At 44.5% G+C, this 16,604-nt stretch overlaps 1 protein-coding gene across 11 annotated transcripts in view; it reads left to right on the top strand.

Moving 5' to 3' along the window:
• Positions 1 to 16,604, top strand: part of dmxl2 (Dmx-like 2) — an 89,431-nt gene that overhangs the window by 69,583 nt on the left and 3,244 nt on the right. For 6 of the 11 annotated variants that reach the window (XM_077248205.1, XM_077248204.1, XM_077248201.1 and 3 more), the window contains 9 exons: positions 5,271 to 5,336; positions 5,771 to 5,857; positions 12,068 to 12,189; positions 12,275 to 12,413; positions 13,996 to 14,056; positions 14,135 to 14,262; positions 14,585 to 14,662; positions 14,985 to 15,076; positions 15,179 to 15,231. In XM_077248205.1, the coding sequence (XP_077104320.1) occupies positions 5,271 to 5,336; positions 5,771 to 5,857; positions 12,068 to 12,189; positions 12,275 to 12,413; positions 13,996 to 14,056; positions 14,135 to 14,262; positions 14,585 to 14,662; positions 14,985 to 15,076; positions 15,179 to 15,231 (826 nt within the window). The remainder of the gene's footprint in view (positions 1 to 5,270; positions 5,337 to 5,770; positions 5,858 to 12,067; positions 12,190 to 12,274; positions 12,414 to 13,995; positions 14,057 to 14,134; positions 14,263 to 14,584; positions 14,663 to 14,984; positions 15,077 to 15,178; positions 15,232 to 16,604) is intronic. The other 5 variants (XM_077248211.1, XM_077248210.1, XM_077248208.1 and 2 more) reach the window with 1 other exon arrangement.

Raw genomic sequence — 16,604 nt, 5'->3', positions numbered from 1 at the left:
ACGCACTCAACGACTAGGTTCCACTTCTAAAGGCGTAAGCACGCTACCCAATTCTAGGGGGTGCTCGCAGAAGTGATGGTAACTATCACATGTTCTTGTGATAGCCACCTGAACCTCCGCGTTCAGATGTAAGACCACCCGGAATCTCCGGGGGAAGAACGCGTGTGCCATCGTGCCCCGTCCCCGAAAGAGTTCTCAGGGGAAGTCAGGAAGGCTGTTGAAGGGAACCAGGTCTAGTTGGGCCAATAAGGGGCAACTATGAAGACCTGTTCCTCTCCTGACTTGGCACGTAGGTGCAAGCGACGGGCGCAAAAGACAGGAGCATTGCTCAACACAACATGTGAAGATCACTGGGCTTCAGGAGCATTTTCTGCTCAGCACTTGGGTGTGACAAGTTCACTGAGCTTCAGGAGCATTCCTGCTCAACACCTGAGTGTGATAAACTCACCGAGCTTCAGGAGCATTTCTGCTCAACACTTGAGTACGAAGAACCTCACTGAGCGACAGGAGCATTTCTGCTCAGCACTTGAGTGTGACAAGTTCACTGAACTTCAGGAGCATTCCTGCTCAACACCTGAGTGTGATAAACTCACTGAGTTTCAGGAGCATTTCTGCTCAACACTTGAGTGCGAAGAATTTCACTGAACGACAGGAGCATTTCTGCTCAGCACTTGAGTGTGACAAGTTCACTGAGCTTCAGGAGCATTACTGCTCAACACCTGAGTGTGATAAACTCACTGAGCTTCAGGAGCATTTCTGCTCAACACTTGAGTGCGAGGAACTTCACTGAGCACCAGGAGCATTTCTGCTCAGCACTGCGTGTGATGAATTCACTGAGCTACCTGTGATGGACTCACTGAGCTACAGGAGCATTGCTGCTCAACACCTGAGTGCGATGAACTTCACTGAGTTTCAGGAGCAATTCTGCTCAACATGAAGAGTGATGATTTCACTGACTTGCAGGCGCAAGGCGACCATGAGTCGCAGTCACTTTTAGAAGGCTCACTGGGGTTAAACGCATTTCTGCGGGCCCCTGGGGCAGTTGAGTCCCAGTGTTTGTCCAAGGGTAGTCCGCTCGGTTTACCCAAACACTGGCGGAAAAATAAAACCGGGGGGGCAACTGAGCGGCCCCGGAATGGTCATGACCCAGCCGGACCCAGGGGATGGAGTCTCCACTTGCCCTGGCTATAACTGTCGTGAGGCTCGATGGCGGCACGATTGAGTAAGCGGGAGGAGTGGAACAAGGCGCCCTCAGAAGCGTCTGACTCCAAGGAGGAGGTGACGGGTGAGTTTGTGACATGCAGGGGAAGCTTGCGCAACGGTCGCAATGTCTAACAACTCGAGGCACGAATGCCCGTGTAGTCGGGGGTCGCCCAGGCCCCCGTTAAAACACGCCCTTTGTACATGGCCCCTCTGTTGAAGAGGGTTTGGCAGCAGACCGGGATGAACTATAGTCACACAGGGTGAGCTGCTCTGCCACGGTCACCTCGGGACTCGATCGTGAAGCTAGCGCTGAACGGTCACATATGGAGGGAGCCAAAGGCTGCGACTACCATATACCCCAGGAGCCTCTGAAAGTTCTTTCAGTGGGACCCTTTCTCACTTCAACACCAGCTGAACACATTCTCATTGGAGAGACATGTTGGACCGAGTACCTCTCCAAAACTAGAAAAGAGATACTCAGCCCGTGGGCGAGATTACTCTCTTCCAGTTGACCTGAAGACCCAACGGGCTCTGGAGCACTCGAGGGGAAGGACACTGTACTGATACTCCACCCTTAGACGCAACACACAGGATGGCCTGCGGTGCGTGAGGTAGAGATCTGAAGCACCTGTCTTTCAGGTCAAAGCTGCAGACCAATCTTGGGCCAAGATGGTCACGACCCACCCCCTAGTAGCACGAAGAACGAGTTTACAACTGGCCTTCGTACCGGCTGGAGGAGCGGCTATATCAAATCCTTCGCCAGCAGGATAAGATAAGCACGCACAAGTCAGGAGCACTGCTCAACACTCGGTGTGATGAATATCACTGAATTTTCAGGAGCACGTCTGCTCAACACCTAATGTGATGACTATCACTGACTTGAGCGGGGTAGCCGAGCCTGAGGTGGGGCAGCAAAGTAGAGAGAGTGGTGTTAGTGTGCTGTGCAACACTTACCTGTCTCCACAAGCGGCAGGGGGCGCGTGAGAAGGCGGATGACCGGGTCCTCGAACGCACCAAGCTGCCTGCTGGCGACCAAGGGGGAGCTGAGGGGTGTAAGGCTATACAGGGTCACACCCGCCAGACTGGCCCTCTTGGGACCCAGGAACAGATGAAATTGCTCTCTCTTTGAAGTGTGGGTACCGCTTGCTCCGCTTTTTTTTTTTTTTTTTTTTTTTTAGGGAGCCAGCGGCGGAACAGACACACACACAAACAAAGGCTCCACCCGGCCCTCACCCGGGGGGAGGGAGTGATCGTGCCACTCCAAGAGCATCTCATCCATTCCTGGGCGGCCCGCTCCGGAATGCTTTCGCTGTCGCTTGCCACCTGGCTTGGCAGCGCCTGGAGCGGGCTGGGCGTCTCTACTGCGGCCGGCTCCCTGCTGAGGCCTGGGTGGAGGCTGCTGCGGAGGGCCAGCAGGAGCGGCGGCCGGAGAACGCCCACGGCGACGAGCAGGCGGAGGAGCTACCACCGGCGGCGGGTGGAGGCAGCAGCTGGCCACCGGGGCAGGATGTGCCGGATGACCTCCGTCTGCGCTTGAGCGGCAGAGAACTGTTTGATGCAGTTCTCCACCGCGTCGCCGACCAGCCCAACCTGGGAAATTGGGGAGACCAGGAACCGAACCTTGTCCGCATCCGCCATACCAACCAGGCTGAGCCAACGAAGGCGCTACTGGACCACCAAGGTGGACATCGCCAGACCGATCACGCACGCTACGACACCCGTACCCCGGAGGGTGAGGTCGGTTGCAGTGCGGTGCTCACCTATGAGCGCACGGTCTGGATTACCCTCGTGCATGCCATGGGTGCCCTAGCCTGCAGCAACGCCATGGCACGCAAGAGGAAGGGGCTTGCCCACAGGCTTTGTAAGCTCTGCCCGTCGGAACGGACGAAACTCACAGGCCTTAGGGGGGAGACGAGGATCCCCCCAAAAGGCAGCGGCCGCCGGACACAGGTGCACCTGTGTCGACAGACCGCTCCAATGGAGGGACACCTCGCAACCCTTCACCGTTCCTCCATCAAGGGTAATGAGGGGGAAAAGCTATTCAGGCAGTTTCTGGCAGAGAAAGATGCTGTTCACCACCTGATAAGCTCTCCATGCATTTCGGGAAAGAAAGGCACTGGGGCGGCGAGCTGAGAACCAGCGCGGCCCGCCCCAAGATACCAAACTCCAGATTCCAACCGAGACTGAACGGGACACGGTGGAGGTTCCACTCGAGCCCGGCAGCCTCGGCGGCCCGTTTCAGCATAGCTGATAATTCTGGATCCGGCTCGGGCAACATTGAACTCCCGGAGGGAGACAATGCAGCCGAGTCATCATCTCTAGAAGTCAGCTCACCCTCCGATGCTGCAATCGGCGTCCTGTCCTCCAGGGGAGCCCCGAGTGAAACCGCTGGCCCACCCATTACAGATGGACCAGCAGACAACACAGGAGGCTCCAGTGGTTGCAGTGGAAGGGAGGAGTGAGGAGCCCACAGGGAATGGTTACCGGGCGGGACATCCAACACTATCCTCCGGTCACCCATCCCACACAGCACCCGAGGGTGGGGCATGGTAATGGGGACTCGCTCTCCGCGAACGAAGGCGAGTCTCGCCCTCAACACTGCGACAGGCATGTTCCCACAGTGAAAACATGAGCTGTCCACAAAAGCTGTCTCAGCGTGCTGTAAGCCAAACACGTGACACAACAGTTGTGACCATCAGAGAGAGACAGGGAACGACCGCACCCAGAAACGCACGGGCGGAATGACATCTTGAAAAAGACGCAAACGCACCCGTGTTGCTCTTTCAGAAAATAGGACCGTCACCAGTGCCGGAGCACACAGGGGAATGACCGCGGCAACACTGAACAGAGAACTGAAACAGTGAAGCACTCACTTTTCCGCCCTCTAACCAGCCATCAACACACACAAACATTTAGAAATTTGTTGCTGTTAAAACAGCAGTTGAGAGCTCAAAGCTCGCGATCACCGCTGCACTCGCGCTGTAGAACACCAGCACTGGGAGAGTCTTCCTGAAGAACACCGACACACTCGCTCGTTGTAGACAACAGCACTCTGAGAGACATCAAACGATCGGCTCCGAAGCGAAAGGCAACTAGTGCGTGCATCCACTTCCGTATTTATACCCGCGCCGCGGGGGCGGAGTGTGTGATGCGAATCACGCACACCAATTACATTGGCTCGTTCAATAGTACTCGAAGAAGACAGGCTCTCTAGCGATCTCCCAATTCAGTCGACCGTCGACTACGTCTGACGTTCTCGACTGAAAGGGAACCAAGTGAAGAATGGTGAGTGGAGTGAGGTGGGCTTGAGTTAGGTAGCAAAAGGGTGGGAATAGAGCAGGAGTAAAGATAAGGAGTGAAGCCATTGTGATGCAATTTAAGGGGTTGAAGTTGTGGTCACATTAGCAAAATTTTGTGCCCAAAAAGGTCCAATTGAATTCCGATTGAAATGACTGGATTTCTCCAGTGAAAATGTGTAGAACAACAGTGCCTTCTCCTTTAGACAACAAATTTTGCTGGGATAGATTAGATGTAATGCAATAAGTGGGACCAGAGTGAAGGAATGTAAGAGTTGGGTAATGAAAGGGATGGGGCAAGAATAATTTGTTACATATGGAAGGGGGAATCTCCTCAACCGCCACCAATTTGCAGCATCCACCTGAATGATGAGACGGCAGCCATATTGGGCCAGATAGTCCATCACACACCAGCTTATTGGTGGAGAGGAGACAATGAAGTCTATCAGTATATATGGGGATGATTAGGAGGCCATGATGGATTTTTTTTTTAATCAAGATGTTTATCATGTGATATAATAAAAAAATATAGAACTTTAGAAAGTAGCTATATTATATGTTGAGGGTAAGTACTGACACAGACACTGGAGGGAATGTGCATGTTATCTCAAAACCATCTCTCTCTGACAAAGCTCCAAATGAGATTCATTTTGCTCTTTATTATTTCATTTGTTTGTTTTTTTCTCCATCTGTCACTCGTGCATGTGTTTTTGTGCTGTGCCCCGTGTGTGTTTGTTAATGTTTGTGTGTGTTGTGGTGTGTATTGTGTAGTCTTTAGATGATCATGTGGACCACCTCATACAAAACGGCATTACTGGAGCTCGCAAAACCAACAAGGTACTGAGACACAGAATGGGACTCGTCTCTGTGAAACCCTCTTAAAGCTTTAGGCTTCTGTCCTCTGTTAACCTGCTGTGACCTCACACACACACACACACACACTCACACGTTCGTCTCTTTCCTCACGTTCCCTAACTCGTCTGGCTCAGCACTGCTCTTCCTCACTAACCACCGACGGCACTGAAAGTGGTTTATCAGACAGATTCTGCTTCAGACACCTTATTTAGAGGATCAAGCAATAACAGCGATTAATTCATGTTTTGCCTTCTGTGGAGGTGTGTACATGGTCTCAACTGCATGTCAGCAAACTTCCCGCTACTGCTGCTGTGTGTGTGTGTGTGTGTGTGTGGATGTGATTGGGAAAATATTAGAAGAGCAGCAGAACAGACTAATGTGAGTGTGGATTTAAATATGTGTGTGTTATGTTACAGGTGGAGGCTGATATGGGTTACCCTGGAGGCAAAGCCAAAGTCATCCATAAAGAATCTGACATCATCATGGCATTTGCCATTAACAAGGTTAGAAAATGTCTATCTCTATTTCTATTATAGACCGAGTCTGTTCTAGACATTTGGAAATTGTTGTTTTGTTTGTATTTCCCCTGTTGATGTCCTCTTTTAATATTAGTTTTCTACACAATAAAGGTTGAAATTAACTTTGTCGTGACCTGTGACTGCTTTCTGTCCAACATTTAGAAGTCATCACAGTGTTTTTGCTAATGTAACTTTAACACAACTGTTATTAACTTGCAGTTGTTGATCGGGGCAGACCAAGTTGCTGAATACTAAATAGATGTTGATATGTAAATATGGGCAGCCATATGTTAATAAGCTAATTGTTGAGAAAACAGTTTTCATTGTTGATTAGTTCATAATTAATTACTAATACCTCAAAATGTGCATGTAGCTCAACAATTTTTTTATAAAAAATTGTATATTATATAATAATAATATAATAAATTTTCCTCTTAATAAATTTTCAGTCTGTTCATTTTAATTTACGTTTAATATGACCTTAATTTAAATGACCATTTATTAGTACATTTATTAACTACAGTTTGTGTAGATAAGAAATGATCTTTGTCAATAATGTTATTATAAATTTTATGACACTCTCTAACTACCGTACTACTTGTACGGTAGTACTTGTATAATGCAATTAAATCAAAAAGCACACACAACATATCAGTTCTAGCATAATTTGACATTGCAGCGAATTCATCGTCAAAATGTCAAACATACAAAAGTTGTACAGTAGTAGGGCTGTGCCTAGGGCTGGGCGATATGGAGCAAAAAATATATCTCGATATATTTTGCTATATCTCGATATACGATATATATCTCTATCTTTACAAGAAAAATAACCCTAAAAACTACTGCAAAAACAAATATGCCAAATACCACAGTCTTTTTTTTATTGAAGTGCAAAGAGGTAGGCAGTTCATGTAGGAACAAAGTACTTGTGCGACATACGAAAATAATAATTTAACTGTAAAATAAATGAAGAAATAATACATATTGCCTTCTTTTCATTCACAAATGAAACAACTCAACTCAAGGTAGGCAGTGCATATAGGAACAAAGTGCTTCTGCCTGCCTAATGTGTTTTCTCTCTAAATTCATGCTCACATTCTGTATTTTAATATAATATAATATAACATAGCCGTCGCCGAATGTCCAATAAAGCTGTTTTCATTTCCTATAATATTTTTGTCAGACAATAGAACAAGTAGCTATGATATAGTGAATGACTAAATTTTTTTATATGTGTAAAATTAACTGAATTGAGAGAGTATGGGAACTGGGTGAAAGCAATGTGATAGTGAGTATTACAAGTAATAAGCAAAAGAAAGGAAACTAAAATGGTCAAACAAAACTTTAAATATCAAACAAAGGAGAAGCAGATAAGTGACAAGTCCGTGGAAAAACAAAAAAACTGGCGCGCGCTCAACACATGAATGTGCTGCTGCTCGTCTCAGCCATTCACTGAACAAGGTAGACGCAGTTAGAGAGAGTGACGGCAGGGAGAAAGCAAGAGCTCGCGCTCGCAGAACACTACTAGTGGCACATCTGGAGGTTACTGAGGTGTAGCAATGTTCAGGGAAGAAGGAGGCGGGAACCGGCGAACAATCCAAATATACTTTATTTAAAATAAAATAAACAAACCAAAATACAGCCAGCAGCCCCTCGCGGACGACTGCTGGCTACCGAAAATAAATGAAAATAAAAAGCAAAGTGGCCAAATCAGAATTAAATATAAACAATATATCGATATATATGATATGTCAAAATCCATATCGTGTTTAAAAAATATCGAGATATGTTTTAAATATCGAGATATCGCCCACCCCTAGCTGTGCCGGTCAGTGTGACAGCCACACCATAATGGTGGTGCTCTTTCATCATCTCGTGTTCGAGATCCAGGGCACAAGGCACATGTTACGAATTCAGTTCTGCCGTTTGGACTCGCCCTAAGTCCTCGTTGCTTCTGTCTGTGTGCAGAGGCGGGTTTAGCACCCATGAGAATGTCAGGTCTGATTCTAATAATTTGGCTCATTATAGCCGATTCGAAAGAGAAAGTGTTGCAGGACACCTGCCGTGTGCTCGCTCACATCACATCTCTCGGGTTCAGAGTGAATGTGAGCAAGAGCAATTTTATACCCAGTCAGAATGTAATTTTCCTGGGCTTGTTGTTGAACCCAGTCTCCATGCGAGCGCGTCTCTCTCAAGAGCGCGTTCTCTCTCTAATGGAGTGTCTGTCACAGTTCAGAGAGGGGGCGAGAGTTCAATATCGCACATGTCTCAGGCTGCAGGGTCTAATGGCTTCATCCATCCAGATTGTACCGCTGGGACTCCTGAGAATGAGAGCGTTAATGAAATGGGTTTTGTCACTACATTTCAGCCCGATACGCGATCTTTACCGCTCTGTAACCGTGACGCGCGCCTGCTCTGCAGCCCTGCGCCACTGGAGGAGCGCAGACGTTTACGCACAGGGAACCCCTCTGGGAACGGTTATGATGCGGAAAGTTGTGACGACAGATGCCTCCCTGACAGGCTGGGGTGCCACCCAGGAGGGCAGAACGGTGAACGGTCTGTGGCCGAGCAGACTACTTTCAGCGCACATAAATTATTTAGAGCTTATGACCATTTGAAAAGCTCTGAATCATTTTCTGCCTCGTCTGCAGGGACATCATGTGCTCGTACGCTGCGACAATACCACGGCAGTGGCTTATATCAACCATCAGGCCGGCGTGCGCTCGTCGAAACTTCACGCTCTAGCTTACAAGCTTTTGGAGTGGAGCAGACGTGTTTTTCTGTCGTTACGCGCGACGCATGTTCCGGGCATTCTGAACAGAGGCGCGGATCTTCTGTCGAGGGAAAACCCAATCTACGGAGATTGGCGCCTTCACCCGCAGATAGTAGACCTGTTATGGATGATATTCGGACAGGCAACCGTAGATCTATTTGTCTTGCGCGAAAACCACCATTCTCCTATGTTCTTCTCACTAAAGGACGTGGACGCGCCCCTCGGGGTAGATGCCCAGAGTGCTGCTCTATGCTTTTCCTCCCCTGTGCCTGATAATTCCCACACTGGGAAGGGTGTTCGAAGGGTGGTGTGATGGGCGTGGTCTCGCTTCTTATCAGTGCTCATTAATATAATATAATATAACATAGCCGTCGCCGAATATTGGGGCCTTCACCCCCCGAATAGTAGACATGTTATGGATGATATTCGGACAGGCAACCGTAGATCTATTTGCCTTGCGCGAAAACCACCATTGTCCTATATTCTTCTCACTAAAGGACGTGGACGCGCCCCTCGGGGTAGATGGGGTAGATGCAGAGTGATGCTCTATGTTTTTCCTCCCCTGTGCCTGATAATTCCCACACTGGCCAGGGTGAGAGAGCAGGGCCTGTCTCTCATTCTGATAGCACCCAGGTGGCCCAAAGCACCGTGGCTGGCGGAGATAATCCCTCTGTTACATGCCGAGCCGTGGCACCTGCCCCCCCCGCACAGACCTATTGTCTCAAGCAAACTGGGAGATTTATCACCCACACCCGGACAGGGTTGCTCTCTGGGCCTGGCCCGTGAGAGGACGAACCTAAGCGCACTGGGGCTTTCGCCATGTGTTATTGCTACTATACAGAATGCCAGGGCCGTTTCTACACGGTCCTTATATGGCTGTAAGTGGCAATTGTTCGAAGGGTGGTGTGATGGGCGTGGTCTCGCATCTTATCAGTGCTCAGTACCTGATATTTTGTGTTTCCTTCAAGACCTCATGGAAAAAGGGAGGTCTTTTTCCACAATTACGGTCTACCTGGCTGTGATTTTGGCCTGTCATGTGGGTTTTGAGGGCTCAACAGTCGGGCAGCATCATCTAATCCGCAGATTTATGAAGGGTGCCCGTCGCTCTTTTCCAGTCATCAGGAGAACTGTTCCTGAGTGGGACCTCTCCTTGGTGCTGGAGGCTCTGTCTCAGTTTCCTTTTGAGCCTCTGGGAAGTATTTCCCTGAAGTTGCTGTCTTTTAAGACAGTTTTGCTCTTGGCCTTGGCATCAGCTAAACGTGTCAGTGAGCTACATGCACTCTCGGTTCATTCCTCGTGCACTAAATTCTCTCTTAGTGGAGATAAGGTTTCCCTTAAGCCTAATCCGGCCTTCATGCCGAAATGCTTTCCTGCGTTCACTTCGGAGGTGTTGGAGCTGTCCGCTTTTCACCCTCCTCCTTTTTCCTCCCCGGAGGATCAGAGGCTAAATGCTCTGTGTCCTGTCCGTGCTTTACAGACATATATGAGCAGGACCAGTGCTTTCCGGAAGAGCGACCAGCTCTTTATTTCATGGGCGCCCCCGCATAGAGGGGATCCCATATCTAAGCAACGCCTCTCACATTGGCTTGTGAATGCTATAGCCTTGGCATATGAATCAAAGGGAGTGCAGCCCCCAGGGGACATCAGAGCTCATTCTACGAGGGGCTTAGCCGCCACTTGGGCTTTGTTTAGGGGAGTCTCACTGCAGGACATCTGCTCCGCTGCCAGTTGGGCTTCTCCTCATACCTTTGTGCGTTACTACCGGCTGGATGTCACCAGTATCTCGGTAGCACATTCGGTTTTAGGGGTAGGGTCTTCTTAGCCCTTCCCTGCAACCCCGTTGGAAGTAGCGAATAGGAGTGAATGGGCCAGCAGGCCATGCACATTCCTGTCACCAAGCATGCCTTCTGGGTGTATATATGTACATCTGTGTTGCTGGGGTTATTATCATGTGTGTGCCACATATATGTTTCATGTCCTGCACGTGCACAGCAGTTATGTGTGTGCGTCTGTATTGCAAGTTCATGTGTATGTACGTGTCAGGCACCGCCTCCCTGGGGCAACCGTCCTTCTCTGGCTTTCAGAACCTCACTGTGAGTGTATTGGACAATCGGGGAGCTGTCCATGTCTCTCCCATAGCTGGATCTCGAACACGAGATGATGAAAGAGAACAATAGGTTACTATCGTAACCCCGGTTCTCTGAAACATAGAGTGGAGAGATCCACCAGCTTTGCCCCGCTTGCCGCACGAGAAGCGAATATACTTACTGGGGAATAGCAGCACTTGCAGGCGTTATATGCTCTAGGTAAGGGGGCGGGACCTTACCATAGCGCATTGGCTGCACGCTTTTGTCTGTCTAGCCAGACTTGGTGCAAGTGGATGCTTCTGCAGAGGTCAGGTACGGATGCCCTTCCCATTGGTGGATCTCTCCACTCGATGTTTCAGAGAACCGGGATTACAATAGTAACCTATTGTTTGCCAAACGCATTGTTTTTGCATGTGAAGCTTGCTGTTTTATGTAGAGATATTGGGGCACAATGGCCTTGTTTCCACTATAAATGAGTGCCGAATGAGAGTAATTTGAGCCCATAAATTTAGATTAAGTCATATATCGACTTTGTATTTTGTTTTGTGAGCTGCTCAAATAGTTTTCCATGATAATATTCCATGAGTTTTTCCAGTGGACTACTACACGTTGAATCTTTGATCATACTTTATTTTTGGTGTCTTTAACTACTATGTGCTTACAGCAGAAAAGATGTACTATGTACTTATGGTTTGGTGGTATGATTAGGTTTAATGGTGGGTTCCTTAACACTTACTTAACTTACTCACTTAACCTTACTTCCTTCTTGACAAGTTTAAAGTTCTGACATGGCTGTCTGTAACTACATGCATAAAATAACATGTAATTACAGAATTTACATGCAGATATTTTTTTAAATCTAAGTACAATGTAAAAAAAAACATGTATGAACACATTCACAATAAGTGCATTATATCAAATGATGAACAAAGGGGGACTGAAGGGGGACCGTCTTTTTTGCAGAGATGTTTCCATCATAGGAATAAATTACATTTTAAAATATATATTAAATAGAAAACAGTTATTTTATTAATTTGTAATGATATTTTGCAATATTAACATTTACTGCATTTTGATAAAATATAGGCTTGGTGAGCATAAGATAATTCTTTCAAAAACATAAAAAAAAATGTTAGTTTCAAACTTTTGACTTGTACTGTATTTCTGAATGTGATAAAAATGCAACTTATAAACTGATGTGACTTGTTTTTTTCCCTCTTCTTTAAACAATGCATTTTTTTATTGCTGCATGCTACAACAAACTCTTTCAAAAGATCAATATAAAAATCATGTTTTAACATCCGATTTAATTTGTGTTTGTGTTCTTTGTCTCAGGCTAACACTAATGAAATAGTGCTGGCGTCCACTCATGATGTCCAGGAAGTGGACGTGTCCACTCTGCTCGCAGCTCAGCCTTACACCTGGATTGGAGAAGAATTTGACAAGGAGTCTCGCAGGTTTGTCAGCTTTCTGTGTGTGTTTGGAACATTCAGCTGACAGATTTGAAAGAATTGCTATGAGCATGTTGTTTTCTCTGTATAGCTCTGATGATGTGGATTACCGCTCGTCTCACACCAACATCGCCCAGGCCAGCGCCGGTCCCTTTGCCCCCCAACAGATGGCAGCGTCCTCCTCCATGCCCTGGTTGGGCAGTGGGCAGACCAGCATGGGTGCCAGTGTGGTATGTTGGACTGTTTCCTGTCTCCAAATAAATCCTGTCCCTAACGCCGTCCATGCTGCAGAGAGTGACGTTTAGAAGAATATGTAAATGTGCTTCGTGCTTTCCTTTCAATAACAATGACAATGGTGAGAAAACTGCAGTTAAGAAAGCATGATCATCATCATATGTTTGCATGAGCTTCATGTCAACAGACGAGGTCATTACAATCAAACTTTCATTGCAGTGTAACTTTATAGTATATTTTAGACAATAGACTATAGATCTAGAATTAATCCATTGTCTTTGTATGACACATTGACATTATAGTACAGAATGGCTCTTTCGGCATTATTCTGAATATTGCATTAAGCATTCGTTTTATGCATCACTGAACGGAAAGAGGCTCTCGGGAGCGCACGTAAACGTCAAATCCTTTTCAGTTTCCCGGCAAAACCGCTCCGAGTCCTAAACATAAAAATCAGTCTACAGGCTTTCATAGGCAACCTGGGGAGTTTTGTTACAAGCTGTTCACACACTGACAATAAAAAAGCAATTAATACATGAAAATGGTTACTTAGCCCCTTTAAAACGAAAAACATTTTAAATTAATATATTATAAAAAATGAAGAAAAAATTACATTTCTAGGCTATTTTTAGTTTACTAATCTACATAAGCACATTTGTGACATTTGTACATCTGCGGACATCTTTTGTACAGAAGGTCAAATTTTCTTGCTTGTACTGAAGCATAAGATGTTCTTCAAAAGGTTCTTCATTCATGCTGGAGAACATGATCCTCCTTTTTTTCAATTGAACTTTTCACTCAAGTAGTTAAGCATAGAATATAATTTGTAATTTAAAAGTTTGTATATAAGAAAAACAAGCATTTTTACTAGTCGTCTCAGATTTTGGGCCCCACTGTACATACGCGCGCGCTGAAGCGGGTTCATGCCGGTCACGTTCCCACAGAGCTCCAACCACATATGAAGAGCGGCTACTGAATGTTTTCTTTTGGCTGTTATCAGCAGCTCTGCTGATACAAACAGTGAGTCGTGGTCTCAACAGAGCTCTTGATGAGTCTGTATTGAGCTGATAAGAGCGTTTGGAGGTAGTGGAGTAAACCGCAGACAGTCCGAGCGGCCCAAGGTACAGACCTGCGTCATCAGCCTCCAATCTGTTCTCATTCACAGTTGATAAAGATGACACAATCAACATGGGGAAACTACTTTCAAACTGTAGTATGCTACTGATCAATTCAAGTAGTTAAACGATTATCAGAATCGAATGCGTTATCATTTTGAATGTGTAATTCATACAAACTATTAACAAAGATCTAACACAAAAATGAATATGTATCTTGCACAGAGTATTATGGTGGTATATGAACAGGGATGGTATCAGATGCTAATGACACTGTCATTTATGAATTTATTTATTTATGGTTCATTTGAAAGGAACTATACAAACAAATCATTTGCTAAATCGGACTATATAGTATTGTGAATTGTACTGTATTGTACTGTATAATATGAATAAATTGTGTTTTGTGTGTGTGTTTGAGAGAGTCTCTGGTGTGTTTAACTGTGTGTGTAATTTCTGTCAGATCATGAAGAGGAACCTGAATAACGTGAAGAGAATGACGTCTCATCCCATCTATCAGTACTGTTAGTGTCTTTTATTTCACACACAAACACTGTAGGGTTTTGATGAAACTACTGTTGACGACTTTGTGATGTTTGCAGATATGACGGGAGCTCAGGACGGCAGTGTGAGGATGTTCGAGTGGAATCGTCCACAGCAGCTGATCTGTTTCAGACAGGCCGGAAACGCTCGGGTCACACGCCTCTATTTCAACTCGCAGGGCAACAAGGTATTGGAGCATCCATTATAGGGCTGAACGATTTTGGAAACTAATCGAATTCCGATTTTTTTGACCAATGCACAGCAAAAATATTGACCTCTGGTAACTGTTATTTATGTATTGTATAATAATTTCCAGGCTCAGTTATGTGCTGTTGTTTTCATTGAATAGAGTGAATATGTCAGTGCTGTGTTTATTGTGTGTTTGGTTATGTAATGAGAGGGAAAGGCGCCCTGTTGTTCCTTCTGTACTGCATTTGAATCATTATGCAATACGCAGCTTAAAATACTGTGCACCCTTAAATGCCTCCATTCTTTCTGTCTGTCTGCAGTGTGGCGTTGCAGATGGTGAGGGCTTTTTGAGCCTCTGGCAAGTCAATCAGACCTCCGCAAACCCCAAACCGTATCTGGTAAAAGCCTTGTCTTTGTATCACACACACGACGGTCACTAAAATCTAACGTCTGCCTTCAACGTGTTAAATAATTACCTTGTAAATGTCTAGAATCAGTTTTTTATAAATGGCTATATTTTATATAGAGGCATACAAATATTGTGACATTAAGACCACACTTAACTGTGTCTTTGAATTAGATACTGTATAAGATCTAAGCATGTGTCATCTGCAAACAAATGATACTAGAACTTTTCCCGTAACTAACTTTATAATTAAATAGTCATTGGTTTGATAGTTTATGTGTGCAGTAATACTTATCTCTGTGTGTCTGTCTCAGAGCTGGCAGTGCCACAGTAAAAGCTGCTGTGATTTTGCCTTCATTACATCCTCCAGTCTGATCGCCACGGCGGGACAGTCCAACGATGGCAGGTCAGTTAAATGATTTATCTTAATGTCATATTGAAAGAGACTGTATATAATATAAATGGACTATATATTATGTTTTAATGAAATGTTTCCCTTTCTCCACAGGAATGTTTGTTTATGGGACACTCTGATCTCTCCGAGTAACTCTATGATACACGGTGAGTTCACAGACTTTTGAGGGAAGATGTTTTTGAAAAAATGTTGAATAAGTGTTTTTTTGTTTTGTTTTTTATTCTGTTAAATTCTATTCATTTAAAATTGTCTTAAAAGTCTTTTCTGCTCACCAAGGCTGCATTTATTTGATTAAAAATACAAAACAAACCCAGTAATACTGTGAAATTATTTCAATGTAAATCAGCTGTGTTCTATGTAAATATATAGTAAAGTGTAATTTATTCCTGTGATCAAAGCTGAGTTTTCAGCATCATTACTCCAGTCTTCAGTGTCACATGATCCTTCCGAAATCAGTATAATATGATGAACATTTTGAAACATTTCTCATTATTGTCAATGTTGAAAACAGTTATTTACATTTTTATTTCAGGATTCTTTGATGAATAGAAAGTTCAAAGAAAAGCATTTATCTGAAATAGAATCTTTTGTAACATTAAACACTACCGTTCAAAACTTTGGGGTCAGTAAGAATTATTATTTTATTTTTGGGGGGAAATAAATAAAATAAATCCATACTTTTTTGATCAATTTAATTCCTCCTTGATGAATAAGTGACAGTAAAGACATTTATAATCTTACAAAAGATTCTATTTCAAATAAATGCTGTTGTTTTTAACTTTCTGTTCATCAAAGAATCCAAAAAAAAATGGTATACAACTGTTTTCAACATTGATAATAATGAGAAATGTTTCTTGAGCATCAAATCATCATTAGAATGATTTCTGAAGGATCATGTGACACTAAAGACTGGAGTAATGATGCTGAAAATTCAGCTTTGATCACAGGAATAAATTACGCTTTCTACTATATATTCACATAGAAAACAGTTGCTTTACATTGAAAAGATATTTCACAATATTACTGGGTTTTTGTATTTTTAATCAAATAAATGCAGCCTTGGTCGGTAAACATTTAAAATCCTACGACCCCAAACTTTTGAACGGCAGTGTGTGTGTGTGTGTGTGTGTGTGTGTGTGTGTGTGTTTATATATATATATATATATATATATATATATATATATATATATATACACTGCCGTTCAAAAGTTTGGGGTCAGTAAGATTTTGGAATCATTATGCATAAAAAAAATTCTGGATATTATTTGTATTTTGGTTACACAACTAAACTGTATTTGGCATTTAATTCAACATAAACTCGTGTGGTTTCTATCTGGGCCGCACTAAGAACTGTTTATTGCCTTTCTTTAAGCACATTAATACCATATCAGCAAAATCAAATATCGATCAACCTCTAATTTGTATCTATTGATTTATTGGTACATAAACCAATTTCAATAAATGTTGAATAAAACTTGTCTTGGGTATTTTAAACTTGCAGTCACCCTCTTTTTCAGTT

The sequence above is a fragment of the Siphateles boraxobius genome, unplaced genomic scaffold (genome assembly GCF_051911475.1).
Source record: "Siphateles boraxobius isolate OS27281-9 unplaced genomic scaffold, OSU_SipBor_1 30, whole genome shotgun sequence".
Lineage (NCBI taxonomy): Eukaryota > Metazoa > Chordata > Actinopteri > Cypriniformes > Leuciscidae > Siphateles > Siphateles boraxobius.
This window is presented reverse-complemented; position numbering and strand designations above follow the sequence as displayed.